General features: G+C 41.5%; 1 protein-coding gene across 1 annotated transcript; it reads right to left on the bottom strand.

Moving 5' to 3' along the window:
- Positions 1–1,417: 1,417 nt before the first annotated feature.
- On the bottom strand, positions 1,418–2,517 carry LOC306921174 (GTPase IMAP family member 7-like; the record flags this gene model as incomplete). Its single annotated transcript, XM_079498286.1, has 2 exons — positions 1,418–2,277; positions 2,505–2,517. The coding sequence occupies 2 exons, from the start codon at positions 2,515–2,517 to the stop codon at positions 1,418–1,420; spliced, it is 873 nt and encodes a 290-aa protein (XP_079354412.1).
- Positions 2,518–14,646: the final 12,129 nt, after the last annotated feature.

Below are 14,646 nucleotides of genomic sequence, written 5' to 3'. Positions count from 1 at the left end.
ACGCTTGCGTATGTCACACTAGTCGAAACATAGCAGGGATTTTTGTCCAGTGTCCACTTTAGTCCACTGTAGTCTGGAAATGGGAAGTTTTTTGACCTGTGACCTGGTGCCAATTTTTGTTTTACACCTCTGCTGCTTAGCGGACAGTGTGGTGTTGTAGAGGAGGTCTACCCGGACGCGTGCGTATGTCACACTAGTCGAAACATAGCAGGGATTTTTGTCCAGCGTCCACTTTAGTCCACTGTAGTCTGGAAATGGGAAGTTTTTTTAAGTTTTTTTACATCTGACCTGGTGCCAATTTTTGTTTTACACCTCTGCTGCTTAGCGGACAGTGTGGTGTTGTAGAGGAGGTCTCCCCGGACGCGTGCATATGTCACACTAGTCGAAACATAGCAGGGATTTTGTCCAGCATCCACTTTATTAAGTCCATGTACTCCAGTGAATGGACTTGGGCACTCCAGTGCATGGACTTGGGCATTTATCCATTTAGATAACTTTTTTACGTTATTGAATTACTTATTTTTACACAGAAACATAATGTGTGTCTTCACAATAACTGTAATGTAATAACAATACTAATAATGTAATGTAATAATTATTTAATTAACCCCGCTTTTATTCTGAAAGCAACCGGATGTCTTAAATTTGCTAGCTCTCTGGCAGGAAGTTCTAGATTTGCGAAAAGAACGGAGCCGTAGTGTGTAGCCTACACAGATTGTCACACAGCTGTGGCCTAATTAAAGGGAACTATGGTGCCATTTTCCAAGACGACCTGTGGGGGCGACATTTAGTCGAAAATATGGAAGCAAATGATATAGCTCATGTGACAGTGGCAATGATGAACGTGATCAGACCACAGTACAGTGGGATTTAAATACACCTCTGGCACTGCACTTATTTGAGACCAACGTCTAATTATTTATTTAGTTTAGTGAGAGATTAAAAGAACACAACTTATGATCAAAATAGTGTCACTGTTCTGCAGAAGAGAGAGTGAGGAGAGATATAGCAACATAATAGCAATCAAAAATCTACGGTCCAAGAAAGTTTAAATAGAGTGAATAAAGTTAGATAATTATAATAATTAAGTTGCAAGCTATAATTTCATGGTACAATTGTCCAGGGATAGAATCTACTGTATATAGCCTACTGTACTTTAAATAAACTCATTTATTGATGAACTTTTTTTACATTATTTTATTGTATTGGCATGCTCCATGCGTAACCCCATGCGTTACAATACAATACACCAACTGCAGAGGTCAAACTTTAAAATGTATTTGATTTAATTACAAAATCACAAGTTATTATGAATACAATCTACTCTTTTTCATGAGCCATAGCTTAATAGCAAATTTTCAAATATGAGCTCTATATAACCTTGACTTGGATAGCCTATAACTGACTTTGTCAGATATCATTGGATACGGCATCTGTCCACTGATTTCTTACAAGCTTTTCGAAGCTTGCATGCAGCTTTCACTATGGAGTTCCTTTTTTCAGCTTCAATTCTTGCTTTTTCCACAAACTCTATATTCAGCTGTGTCTCTGCATGTGTCTGAACCGGCCCTGGAGGGAATTGGTCCTTCAGCTTTTCCATCGCTATGAGTATCTCAGGTTTATTGAAGGTCAGAATCATTGTTTGCTCTTCCTGTATCGCTCCCTCTGCTTCTTGGAACAGCTCAGTGGTGTAGTGGCTTCTTCCGTTCCTTTCCGCCATCGACTCGATTTTCACCAGCAGCTCGGTGACCTGAGAGCGATCCTTGATGTCGTTGTTGAAGACATGATAGCGACCGTAACAATTTCCGATCAGTTCTTGTAGTTTTCGATTGTTTTTCAAAAAGTCTTCAACTGGTTCGCCTTTAAGCTGGTCACCACCAGTGAACAGAATGATGGTGTATTTGCTTGACATTTCACCAAATACCGTCTGAATCATTTCCACAGATTTCTGCTCCTCTTCTGTGAATCTTCCCAATCTGATCACAAGCAGGAACACATGGGGACCAGGAGCAGCAAAACAAAAACACTGTTGGATCTCTTCAATGATTTTTTCTTCACTAAAGTTGGTGTGAAACAATCCTGGTGTGTCAACAACAGACACCTTTCTACCTTGCCCTACTACACCTCTGATTTTCTGACACCTTTCTGTCTGAGATACGGCTGCAAGTGAAGATTTAAAGGCTTCAACACCCAGGATGGTGTTTCCAGTGGCGCTCTTTCCAACTCCAGTCTTTCCAACCATCACAATACGAACTTCTTCATCATTTGTTATGAGAGCTGGTGGATAAAAATGGTACGGTTATGGATGATTGTCAGAGGTTTCCAAAAAACATTGTTTAAATACTATTATATTAGTTATATACTGTGTACACACTGTGTGTGTGTGTGTGTGTGTGTGTGTGTGTGTGTGTGTGTGTGTGTGTGTGTGTGTGTGTGTGTGTGTGTGTGTGTGTGTGTGTGTGTGCGCGCGCGTGTGCGTGCGTGCGAGAGAGAGGGGCACATACCTTTTGAACTCATCATGTCTGTCTTGAAGTGTTACTCTGTGAGAGAGAGAGAGAGAGAGAGAGAGAGAGACTGTTAAATGCAATCTACAGCAACAGTTTTTCACATATTAAAATGAGGGGGAATTGTTTAAATCAGTTTAAATCAACACAATCTCAAACCAAAAATAATTAACGGCCATTATGACCTATTCCATCACTCACCTCACCTCACAAGAAAAGGAGAACTGATGACGAGACAATCGAGTACCACAGACGGAAAAAAAAGTCCAAATTTCAGACTGACCCCTCCACGAAAAGGCCTTGTTGTCCTGAACCCTTATCTATCATTTATATATTATGGATCAATAGTGTGGACTTAGACTGTTATTCGTCTGTGGTACTCAATCGTCCTGATTGTTTTGGTGGTTCTATGACTGTTTTGACAGCAGCGAGAACCTACAGTATCAGTGGATATAAGTGTAATAAGTAAGTTAACTATATAGAATAAAATCACACCCGTGTGAACTGAGTGGTGTAATGACGTAATGAAATCATGTCTGACGTAATGAAATCACACCCGGGTGAACAGGGTGAACATAGCAACCATGCTCATTTTTTCTGCACAGACTAACAAAGCCAGTTGTAGGAGTGGTTTACACCACTCAAAAATCATGTCTGACGTAATGAAATCACACCCGGGTGAACAGGGTGAACATAGCAACCATGCTCATTTTTTCTGCACTAACAAAGCCAGTTGTAGGAGTGGTTTACACCACTCAACAATATAGAAATACTCTGTTACAAGTAAAAGTCCCGAATCCAATATGTACTGTAACTTAAGTACGAAAGTATTGGCATCAAAATGTAAAGTATACCAACATGCAGAATGTCTCATTTCAACAATCTTCTGATAATAGCAGCTCTAAAAGCTCACAATGCATCACATCGCGATGCATTGTGAGCTTGTAGATCAGCTATTTTCAAATGGCCGAAATGTATGTAGGGTTGAAGTGGTTAATGTATGTTTTGTAATAATAATCTAAATCTACAAAGAAACTAGTAACTCAAGTTTTCAAATTAATGTAGTGGAGTAAAAGTACAACATTTGGGATGATTTGTGTGGTAATGAAGCAATGCTGTACACACATTATGGAATATACTGTAATTGTAATGCAGTCGTCCCAGTTTGACATTGTCCGCATGGATACATAGTACTTGATTAACTTACTACAACAAATCATATTTAGATTTTCAGTAATATTATATCAAGTTTCTATGAAGCAACAACAATTATAATACACCATTATCCTGGCCAAAAGATACAAGTCTGTAAGTGGACAGTAGGCTAGGCCTAATTATAAAGTATTATGATATTTGAAGTCTACAGTACATGCAATTGTTCATGTGTTTTAATTATAGCGGTGGTGGTTCAGGGGTAGAGTGCCTGGATGGTAACCGCAAGGTTGCCAGTTCAAACCCGGGCTCCCCCAGAGTTACTGTCGAAGTGTCCTTGAGCAAGACACTGAACCCCTAATTGCTCCCGATGTGCTAGTTGGTGCCACAATCTCTGTAAAGCGCCTTGGATAAAGGCGCTATATAAATGCACCATTTACCATTTACCATTTTATAGCTATGAAGCATTGTGAGTATTTATGAGTCCTCAACTCCTCATACAATGTTATAAGCATGTATTTTTGTTTAAACTTTTTGTAGGCATTATAGACATGGGTTTCATAGGAAGTGTCACCGTTTAGGTCACACTTTCCCATGTACATGTCACTAAAACTAAAAGACAAGAGTTCTCAGTATCATACCTGCTCCAATGTTGAAATCCTGATGTATAGGTCTACTCTGGACAGAGGAAGAATAAAGACAGCTGTGAAGAAGGACCAGCTCACTGACACATCTCTGCTGTCTCCCTGTCATTTTATATATTTCAGTCTGCAATCAGACTTCAGTGGGGTGGGGGGGAGTCAGCAGATCTATCTCGTTTACATAACGAGAGGCCATTCATTCATTCAAATATACCGTGATGAGATCATGTGACCGGATTAAGCAAAATTCAATCTGCACCACAGAGAAAAGGAATACAACAGCAAAGTAGGAATAGTGGGAAACGCCTTGTGACAGACACGCTCCATATATGGCCGTCTCCATATATGAATATCACGACACAGACCTCATCAAACCCTGGATACCCATACATGGAGAAGACTGGATCATTGCCTACTGTAGATCTGCATATATGGAGCCGGCCAGCAACTCTACATCTGACCTCAAACCTCAAAACCTTAGATCTTCATATATGGAGCTGACCGGTTCTGACGTTCCATATGTTGATCCTTCCTCTTCGATGTCTCCCTTTTGACTGATACCTGTCCATTCAAACTCTAGATGGCTCACCCCAAAGTTATTAGTGCAGCCACGCCAGGCAGCCAGAAAATGAAGGCCCGGCCCTACCTGGGCCCTCATCAAACCCTGTATGCCTACACTCAAGACACTGCCCCCGCTGCCACACTTAGATCTCCATATATAGAGCTGTCCTGTTCTGACAGTCTATATGTTGATCTGACCTCATCAAACCCTGTACACTCAAGACACGCTCCATATATGGCCACTACAGAATTCCTTCCATATGTTGATCTGACCCCCATGCCAAAGTGCCAGCACTCGCACAGCAGTCTGCTGTCACCCAGGCGTATGCGTGACAAAGATACAGAACTTTGCCATGGAAAAAGGTCTGTAGGAGATTTGTCCCCTAAGCCATTGTGAGTCGCAACATTAAACAAACTGCCCCGCCGATAGGTTCTGTACACAGCTGGGACCTTTACCACCTCTCTTAACTTGCGCAAGCAGAGCGAGCAAGTATTGCGGTTGGCTGTGTATTTGTGGTACTGTACTGTATGTATGTATGGTATGCATGGTAGGCCATGTATGGCCTACTTGTGTGCAAGGCGCAAATGGGCACCTCGACAGAGTGCATTTCTAGTTAAAGACTGCACAGTCAATTACAAATATCAAGTCAAAGGGCTTTATTAGCACGAGAAAACATACGTTAACATTGGTTCCCAGTTCGAACCTGGGCTCCTCCAGAGTTAGTGTCGAAGTGTCCTTGAGCCAGAATCTGAACCCCTAATTTCTCCCGATGTGCAGGTTGGTGCCTTGCATGGTTTCCTCCGGCATCGGTGTGTGTGAATGGGTGAATGACTGTATGCACAATCTCTGTAAAGCGCCTTGGATAAAAGGAGCTATATAAATGCACCATTTACCATTTTATTTACCATAGGTAAACCTATCATCAGTCTAGACTCTAGACAGTAGAAAATCAATTCCTATGAACAGAGGTCACTCAGTGCAGATAAATACACACAATGATTACTGTCTTTAAGGTGGTAGTGTTCCATTTGATATCCTCCTATCACAGCAGCGCGCAAATTTTGCCGCTGTGTTTGCACAGTGAAAAGCTGCCTCGTGGTGGTGCTATAACAGGCCGTTCTGGAAAATGTGGGGCAGAGGTTCATCGTTGGCATCCAGGGAGTGTGTGTGCAAAGTTTGGCATCGACCGGGTTAACGGTGCCGGAGATTAGCTGGTAACGGACGGACGGAAGGAAGGACGGACGGACACACACACACACACGGACGGAGTGCAAAACATACTCTCTCCCCATGCCTTCGGCCTGGTGGAGACAACTCTCCCCATGCCTTCGGCCTGGTGGAGACAAAAATGGTGCCGTTTACCACTTTTTCTCTGATTTGTAATGATTTAAAGAGGATCGATTGTCCAAAAACTACTTATTCTACTATATTCTATCCACTGATCCTATCATCCTGTTGGTCATATGCTTAAACACAAGTTAAAAATAGTTGTATTCGTCTGTAGAAGAGAGTGAGGAGAGATTCAAATAGCAACATCAACTAATACCAATCAAGCATCTACAAGAACGTTTAAATAGAGTGAATAAAGTTACATAATTATAATAATTTAGTTGCAAGCTATAATTTCATGGTTTGTACAGTGTGTGCCGCACAGTACCGGCAACATTTTCCAAGGATAAAATATATATAGCCTACTGCACTAAACATTACTTGATTGATTCATTTTATTTTACATTTTATGTTATTGTCTTGGACAAAAACTGTAGTACAACTGCAGACGTCAAACACTTTCATTTTAGTTAATTTTATTCCAAAATCACAAGTTATTTTAAATACAATCTTCTTTTTCATGCACTTGCAATTTGTCAAATATGAGCTCTATATAACTGTGATGTCGTGAAGTGGTCATGTGCCCGGATTAAGCAAAGTTCAATCAGTGCCACACAGATAGAAGGAAAACAACAGCAAAGTAGGAATAACACAATCAACAATTGACATAATCAAGGTCCCCCCCCCCCCCCCCCCCCCCCCCCCCCCTCTCTCTCTCTCTCTCTCTCTCTCTCTCTCTCTCTCTCTCTCTCTCTGTGGCCCAGGGGCCACATGCGGCCCCTGTCAGTTCAAGTAAATTAGTAAGTAAAGCAAGTAGTAGTCTCCGTGTGACAAAAAGGGCAGATCGGCTAATTACTTGCCCGAGTAACACAGAATACGTCCTCGTCTGTACACCACCTAAGCTTGATGAGATTGAAATAGAAAATTACTCAGTCATTAGAAATGACAGAAACAGGCATGGTGGTGGTGTGTGCATGTATATTCACCAAGATACTGAATACATTACTCGTACTGACTTGCAGCATGATGAAATTGAAACTGTGTGGGTTGAATTAATTTTCAAAAATGCTAAATCAGTATTAGTTGGCACCGTATATAGACCGCCTGACCAACTTGGGTTCTATGATATACTTGAGGGGTGCTTAGCTGGGGAGGAATGTGTAGAGAAAATCCTGATTGGCGACTACAATACAGACATGCATCGTAAGGAAGCACCTGTGTTTAAGTCATTCAGTCGGTTCTGTGATCTGCATAGTGTCAGTCAGCTAATTACCCAACCCACAAGAGTGTGTGATTCTACTCAAACTGTCATTGATCTCATTCTGACCTCGGACAAATCCAGAATCTCCAAGAAAGGGGTTATTGTATGTGGGCTTAGTGATCATTTTATGATTTTCTGTACCCGCAAAAAACAAAAACTAAAGTCTGGCTGTCACAAAATAGTCATATCTAGGGACCTCAAAACCTACTCTAGTGAGGCCTTTAACCTTGAACTGGAGAGTCTGGATTGGTCCGATGAGCTCAGGAGCTCACTAGTCGAAGAAGCATGGCTTGGCTTTAAAACCAAATTTACATAAGTACTAAACACCATGGCTCCTTTGAGAACCATCAGGGTCAAAACCCGCTCGGAGCCATGGATGAATTCGGACATACTGACTGCAATGAAAGCCAGAGACAGAAAATGCTCTGAACTTCTTAAATGCAAGTCAAAGCTAGCCAAACGCTTCGACAGTGATCTCCAAACCCAACTGGGCATCCTAAAAACCCAACGTAACAAGCTAATAAACAGTGTAACTGCCATGACCAAATCAGCCAAAAGTAACTTTATCAATGATAAAGCCGAGGAAAACAAAAACAATCCTCGGGAGCTCTGGAAGCTACTAAACAACCAACTAGGCTGTGGTCAGAAACTAAAAACCAGGTTTACAAACATAAACATCAAATCGAATAACACCCTCATCACTGACAAGCTTGATGTAGCCAACCACTTAAACATCTTCTTTACAAACATCGTAACAACGCTGGTTAACAAACTGCCCTCCCACTCTGGGCGTTTTGGTGTAGAGCACATCAAAGCCTTCTACAAAAACCTAGGTGTTTGTAAAGATGATTTTAAAATGGCAATGGTAACAACCGAGGAGGTACTTAAAAAACTGAGTGCCCTCCAACCCCACAAGGCCACTGGCCATGACAATATTCCCTCCAAATTTCTCAGAGACTCAGCCATTTCCATAGCTCCAATCATCACCCACATAGTAAACCTCTCCATCAAACAGGGACAGGTCCCCCAAGATTTTAAACTGGCCAAAGTAACCCCCCTGCACAAGAAAGGGAGTAAATTAGAACCCGGCAACTACCGCCCTATTTCTATTCTAAGCTCCACCTCGAAAGTGATGGAAAAAATAGTCTATGAACAGGTTGAAAAGTATCTTGCCACTAATAAATGAATGTACGAGTTCCAATCTGGTTTCAGAACATCCCACTCCACTGACACATGCCTCCTCTATTTGAGCGACCACATCAAACATGAGGTGGATGCTGGCAAATACTGCGGCATGGTCATGCTGGACCTCCAAAAGGCTTTTGACACTGTGAACCACTCCATACTGGTTAACAAGCTAAAAGCTATTGGTTTTTGGTTTTTGCAATCCTACCTGGAGGGGAGAGAACAGATGGTGGAGGTGAACGGAACACTGTCCCCCCCCTTCCCAGTGAGCTGTGGCGTTCCACAAGGAAGCATACTAGGGCTTTACTGTTCCTAATATATGTAAACAACATGACATCAGCTTGTGACTGCAACTTGTTCCTGTTCGCAGATGACTCAGCACTGCTGGTCTCGGACAGGAACAAACTGCATGTTGAAAAGACCCTCAGCTCTGAACTCGGTAGAATCTGCACCTGGCTCGCTGATAACAAACTATCCTTACAACTGGGAAAAACTGAATCCATTCTCTTCGGTTCAAATAGTAATCTCAGCAAGGCAGATGGCTTCTTGGTTAGAGTGGGTGACAATATTATCACACGAAAAGATGAAATTACCTACCTAGGTTCCATCCTGGAGGCTAATCTTTCCGGTGATAAAATGGCCACCAACGTAATCAAAAAAGTCAATCAAAGAACAAGATTCCTTTACAGGATCTCCTCACTGGTCAACAAAAACACCTTGAAGACCTTAACAGGAGCCCTTGTACAAGGTTTCTTTGACTATGCATGCACCTCAAAGGCCCTCAAAACAAGGCTCCAGACCTCCCAAAACAAACTGGTCAGGCTCCTACTTGGCCTCACCCCCCGAACCCACCTCACCCCTGCCCACTTTGACAGGCTGGAATGGCTTAGGGTCGACGACAGAGTACAGCATCTTGCAATGGGTCTGGTCCACAAGATTCGATACACCACCAAGATACCCATGTACCTGTCTAAATACTTCCTTAATGTTAACGAAGTCCACACCCACAACACCAGAGGGAGTGCAACAAACCATGTACAACCCAGATTCGGCACAAACAAGGGACTAAATTATTTTCGCTCCTATGCCACCAAAATGTGGAACGCCCTACCAACAGTCATTAAGACATGTGAATCCCTTGACTCCTTCAAAACCGTCCTCAAAGGGCACCTACGGACGGCTGCAATTCGAAACTGGCCCCCGTAAAATCTGAATCGCCCCCACCCCCCCCCCCCCCCCCTTTTCCCCTCACTGTATATGTTTCTTTTCCCTTTTTACCTCCTTTATGATGCATTCATGATCTGTTCTGTTCTTTGACTATATAGAAGTGTCTATTTGTACGTCTCTAAATGTTTTGATGAATTGAACATGGTGGACCCTAAACAAGTGTAATGCTTAATTGGGTCGTCCACTCACAGTTAACAGTCTTTGTATTGAGTTTGTGCTTGAAATGTACTGTAATTCTGCAAACTGTTAATAAATATTTAAATCAAATCAATCAATCAATCAATCGTTAAACTCACTTTGCCACACACACACACACACGCACACACACGCACGCACGCACGCACCCACGCACACAAAGGATGTAATCCATGATGATGATGATGATTAACAAGCATCCAATATCTCTTGCATGGCTCAAAGCTGCATTCCATCTGAAGTTGCCCGCCCCCTCTCCATCTCGCTCTCTCTCTCTCTCTCTCTCTCTCTCTCTTCAACAGAATAAGGATCAATACAAACAGATTTAACCTCTTCCATGCCATCTTTGGTTCTTCATTACTTCTCTTTTGCATCTCTTTCCTCTGTCCATCACCCCCTCCCCTCTGTACTGCCAGACCACTTACCACATAATCAAATCCAAGGTGTGTGTGAGTGCATGTGTGAGTGTGTGCGTACGTGCATGTGTACGCGTGCCTGCCTCCATTATGTGTGCGTGCACGTGTGTATGTGTGTATGTGTGTGTACTGCTACTGCCATCTTACCATTATATCTTATATATTTCCAATTGTCATACTCACTGTTTCACTCTGATGTTCTTAGCCCTGCTTGCCAGCATCTGTCTATCCATCCAACATTTTCAAATGTACAAAAACCTTTTGAATATAGCTGATCGGCTATTTTCAAATGGTCGAAATGTATATAGGACTGAAGTGGTTAATGTATGTTTTGTAATTATTATAAACATTTACAAAGTAACTAGTAACTAAAGTTTTATTGTAGTGCAATATTTGCAATATAAAAGTGCAATATTTGCCTCTGAAATGTAGTGTTGTATAGAAGTAAGATTACTGGAAATTGGAAATGCTCAAGTAAAGTACAAATACCTCAAAATTGTACTTAAGTAGCCTACAGTACTTGGGTAAATGTACTTATTTACTTTACACCACTGGATCTGTCCATATTGATGACATGATATAACTCTTGGCTGAATTTCCATGAAGTTTGCTGTGCACCTTCATGCTCCTCAGGTGATGATGAGCCCTACCTCAATAAATCCCTGCATGTGCAGATTGACATGAACCTTGCTTAACAGATGCTAGTTGGAAGAACATTTTTAGTTGACCCCATATCATCTAGTCTAGTGCCACCCTCTGGCAAAAGTCATTTTATATAATCTAATCTAATCTGATTCCAGTATGAACCCTATATAAATGGCTTTTCCTCTAGTGCCATCCAATTTCCAGTGCCCACAGCGAATGTGGGTAGTTTAGGAGTTAGAATAAATGCATTAATTCTAATAAAGCAATCAACGAAGCGCAGAACAAAGAATAGATTCATTAAATTATGTCTATGACCAGAGGGCACACTGAAAGTATATATATGACATCATCAGCTATATGTTTCCTGGCCATAGGGAGTTGTAGAAATATGAGCTGCACCACTAAGTACCATGCATGCGCTGTCATTAGTGATGTATAATGTGTTGTCTCTGTGTCAGCTACTGTAGACTCATACATGTCACGCATGGCCTGTGTGGTACCATAGAATAATAATAATGGATGGAATTGATTGCCAAGTACACTTTTCCCAGTCAGTTTGCCCGCTTCTCACAGCAAGGTTGCACTCTTCACACACAGGCACACAGCCACAGAGATCTCCAGCTATGTGCTATGTCAAATGCATCCAGGCTGACAACAAGCCATCGTTACATAGCCGACACAGCAACACACGTCTAAAATTGAGGACTTCCGTTTGACAACACAGCAACAATTGCATCGTTCCCAAGTAGGCCGGTGGCCGACTGCGACGGGCACATACAGGTCAAGTTACAATATTATTTGTCACTAGTATATCTGGAGATGATCTCTCTTCCATTGAGCAATTAAGACACTGGTGACAGCGTGACGGGTAGGCCTATGACACAACTACAGTACCTATGGTTGTAAAGTCGTATTGCACAAACAATTTACATTACAATTTAGGCATTTAGCAGATGCTCTTAATCCAGAGTGATTTACATTAAGCAAGAACAAAAAACATGGCAATACGTAATATACATAAAAAAGTAGTTATATCATGAATCATACGTAAGCTAAGAACGTAACATAATGAAACGATGCATATATACTATAGGCTATATAGTGCTACTGTATGTCTACATAAAATGATATATAAGTCTGCATAAAATCCTATCTACGTCTACATAAAATGCAGACTCAACTCACTGCAGATGCTGGCCGTACGAGAGACCAGCTATAGGATTCGAGTTAATATTCTGACGCTCGGACAACTCAGAATTTTCACTTGCTCTGAATTACTTAATAATGACCAGAAAGCACTCAAGGTTGTGCTCCAGTGCTCTCAGTCAGAATGTATACTTACTAAGGCACACCATATGTTTATGGATGTTATTTTGTTTCTTTGACTGATTTTATGACTGCACGTCATTAATGTCTGTGTAAATCATTCTCATAGACAACAGCTAAAGTTTTCAAACTATATTGTGAGGCATTATCTGCTCTCTCAGCACATTGCAGATGGGCAGCAAAGAGTGTGCAGTCTAGAGAGGAGACAGGAGTTGGACCAGAACTCACAATGTTGCAGTTTCTTTGTTTTATCCACAAACAGACAGGGTCTGTCTGTGAATCTCAATTACATCAATATTGTGCAATTTGTAATCCAAGCCAAGGCTCTAAAAAATGTTTTATTTGAATGTTCTAGTGGCAAAGATGTGTATAAATCTATGAAAATGTATCCTATAAAATGTAAAAAGGTATTTTGGTGTGATTCGACTGAGCTCTTGCAAAATTATAGGAGCCATATTATGGCGCAGACAAAAAACATAACCATTTCCTCCTCAAGTCACTGCTCGATGGGTTTATAGGCCATGTATTGCCTTTATTATGATACAAGCTTAATTTTTAGCAACGTTTCTCCATCTCACCCGACACCCATCATGAAGTCCATGGGAAAGCTTGTGCTCTCCAGTCCAACATTACCTAGTCTGATGAGACACCCATCATGAAGTCCATGGGAAAGCTTGTGCTCTCCAGTCCAACATTACCTAGTCTGATGAGACACCCATCATGAAGTCCATGGGAAAGCTTGTGCTCTCCAGTCCAACAGTACCTAGTCTGATGAGACACCCATCATGAAGTCCATGGGAAAGCTTGTGCTCTCCAGTCCAACAGTACCTAGTCTGATGAGACACCCATCATGAAGTCCATGGGAAAGCTTGTGCTCTCCAGTCCAACATTACACCCATCAACATTACCTAGTCTGATGAGACACCCATCATGAAGTCCATGGGAAAGCTTGTGCTCTCCAGTCCAACATTACCTACTGTAGTCTGCTTGCTGTCTTTAGTTTAGCCTAGTCCAGAGTCTGACCAAAGATTTGTGATGAGACAAAACTGTATTAAGCAGTTTTTTTATTTATACTTCATCATATGACAGAAATCGCTGAATCTATACAATGCGTTGTGAGCTAATTCAGATTATAGATGGGCAATTTTATTTTATTCATATAATATTATAATATAATTTACATATGTGCCACCCCAAAATATACATATATATGCCACCCCAGTTGACTCCATTGGGGTGGCAACTGGGGTGGCAAGGACTTGTTAGTTAATGTGGTTAAGTGTATACGATGCAGTTCATGTGGTTAGTGAGGTTATGGTTAGGGTTAGGGATTGGGTTAGTTATAATGGGGCCAGGCAGTCGGTCAGTCATAGACATGTTCTCAACATGCTTCGGAACAGAGAGGAAAACAACAACATGCATGGACATTAACCTTTAATTGAGTTCCGGTGTCTGCAACTACAGTAGTATGACCTTGGCCTTTCTTAATGGCCATGCAGCCAAATGGACGCTTCCATTTGTACATTCTTACTCTCTATACATTTTCTAGAACATTTTGTTAATTTAACAAGAGCGGCGTGATAATTTAAATGCAGGAGTTCGACTCACAGCATGTAGCACTGTAGCAGTGATGTGAGAAAGAAGTATAACTATACTTCAAGTTCAAGTACTCAAGTGCTGACATTTTATTTTACCATTGAGCCAATAGAGCCAGCCTGCTTGCTCAGGGGAGGAATTGAATCATCAGGTGAAATTCGTATGAGATCCTAGGTGTCTATGTGAGACATGACCTTTGACACGATCTAAATGTCTCAATTGAAGAACAGGTAGACAAAATACAACCATTTCCACCAACGAGTCTTACTTCTATCTGTGTAAACTAATAATTAAGTCAAGTTAAAGTAGGAAAACCTGTAGTATTTTTCCTGGTATGGATCTGCAAGGAGTCTAGCCAATAGAAGAGGGTCTGTCTGTATTCCTGTCTGTATTTCGATAATCTTGCAACAGCTTGACCGATCGGCCCCAAATGTGTTATGCACATTGCCCCACACACGTATTATACTTTTGTTTTTGTTTTTAATTTAATACATTTTATTATGGAACTCAACTCTGATCGGGCAGAAACCGTGACCACGGTCAAGCCAATTAAGCGTTGCAGTGCAAAGTGATTTCCAAGTTCATGATGGAGAGCTGCTCTCTGGAG

The sequence above is a fragment of the Electrona antarctica genome (assembly GCF_951216825.1).
Source record: "Electrona antarctica genome assembly, chromosome: 4".
Taxonomy (NCBI): domain Eukaryota; kingdom Metazoa; phylum Chordata; class Actinopteri; order Myctophiformes; family Myctophidae; genus Electrona; species Electrona antarctica.
This window is presented reverse-complemented; position numbering and strand designations above follow the sequence as displayed.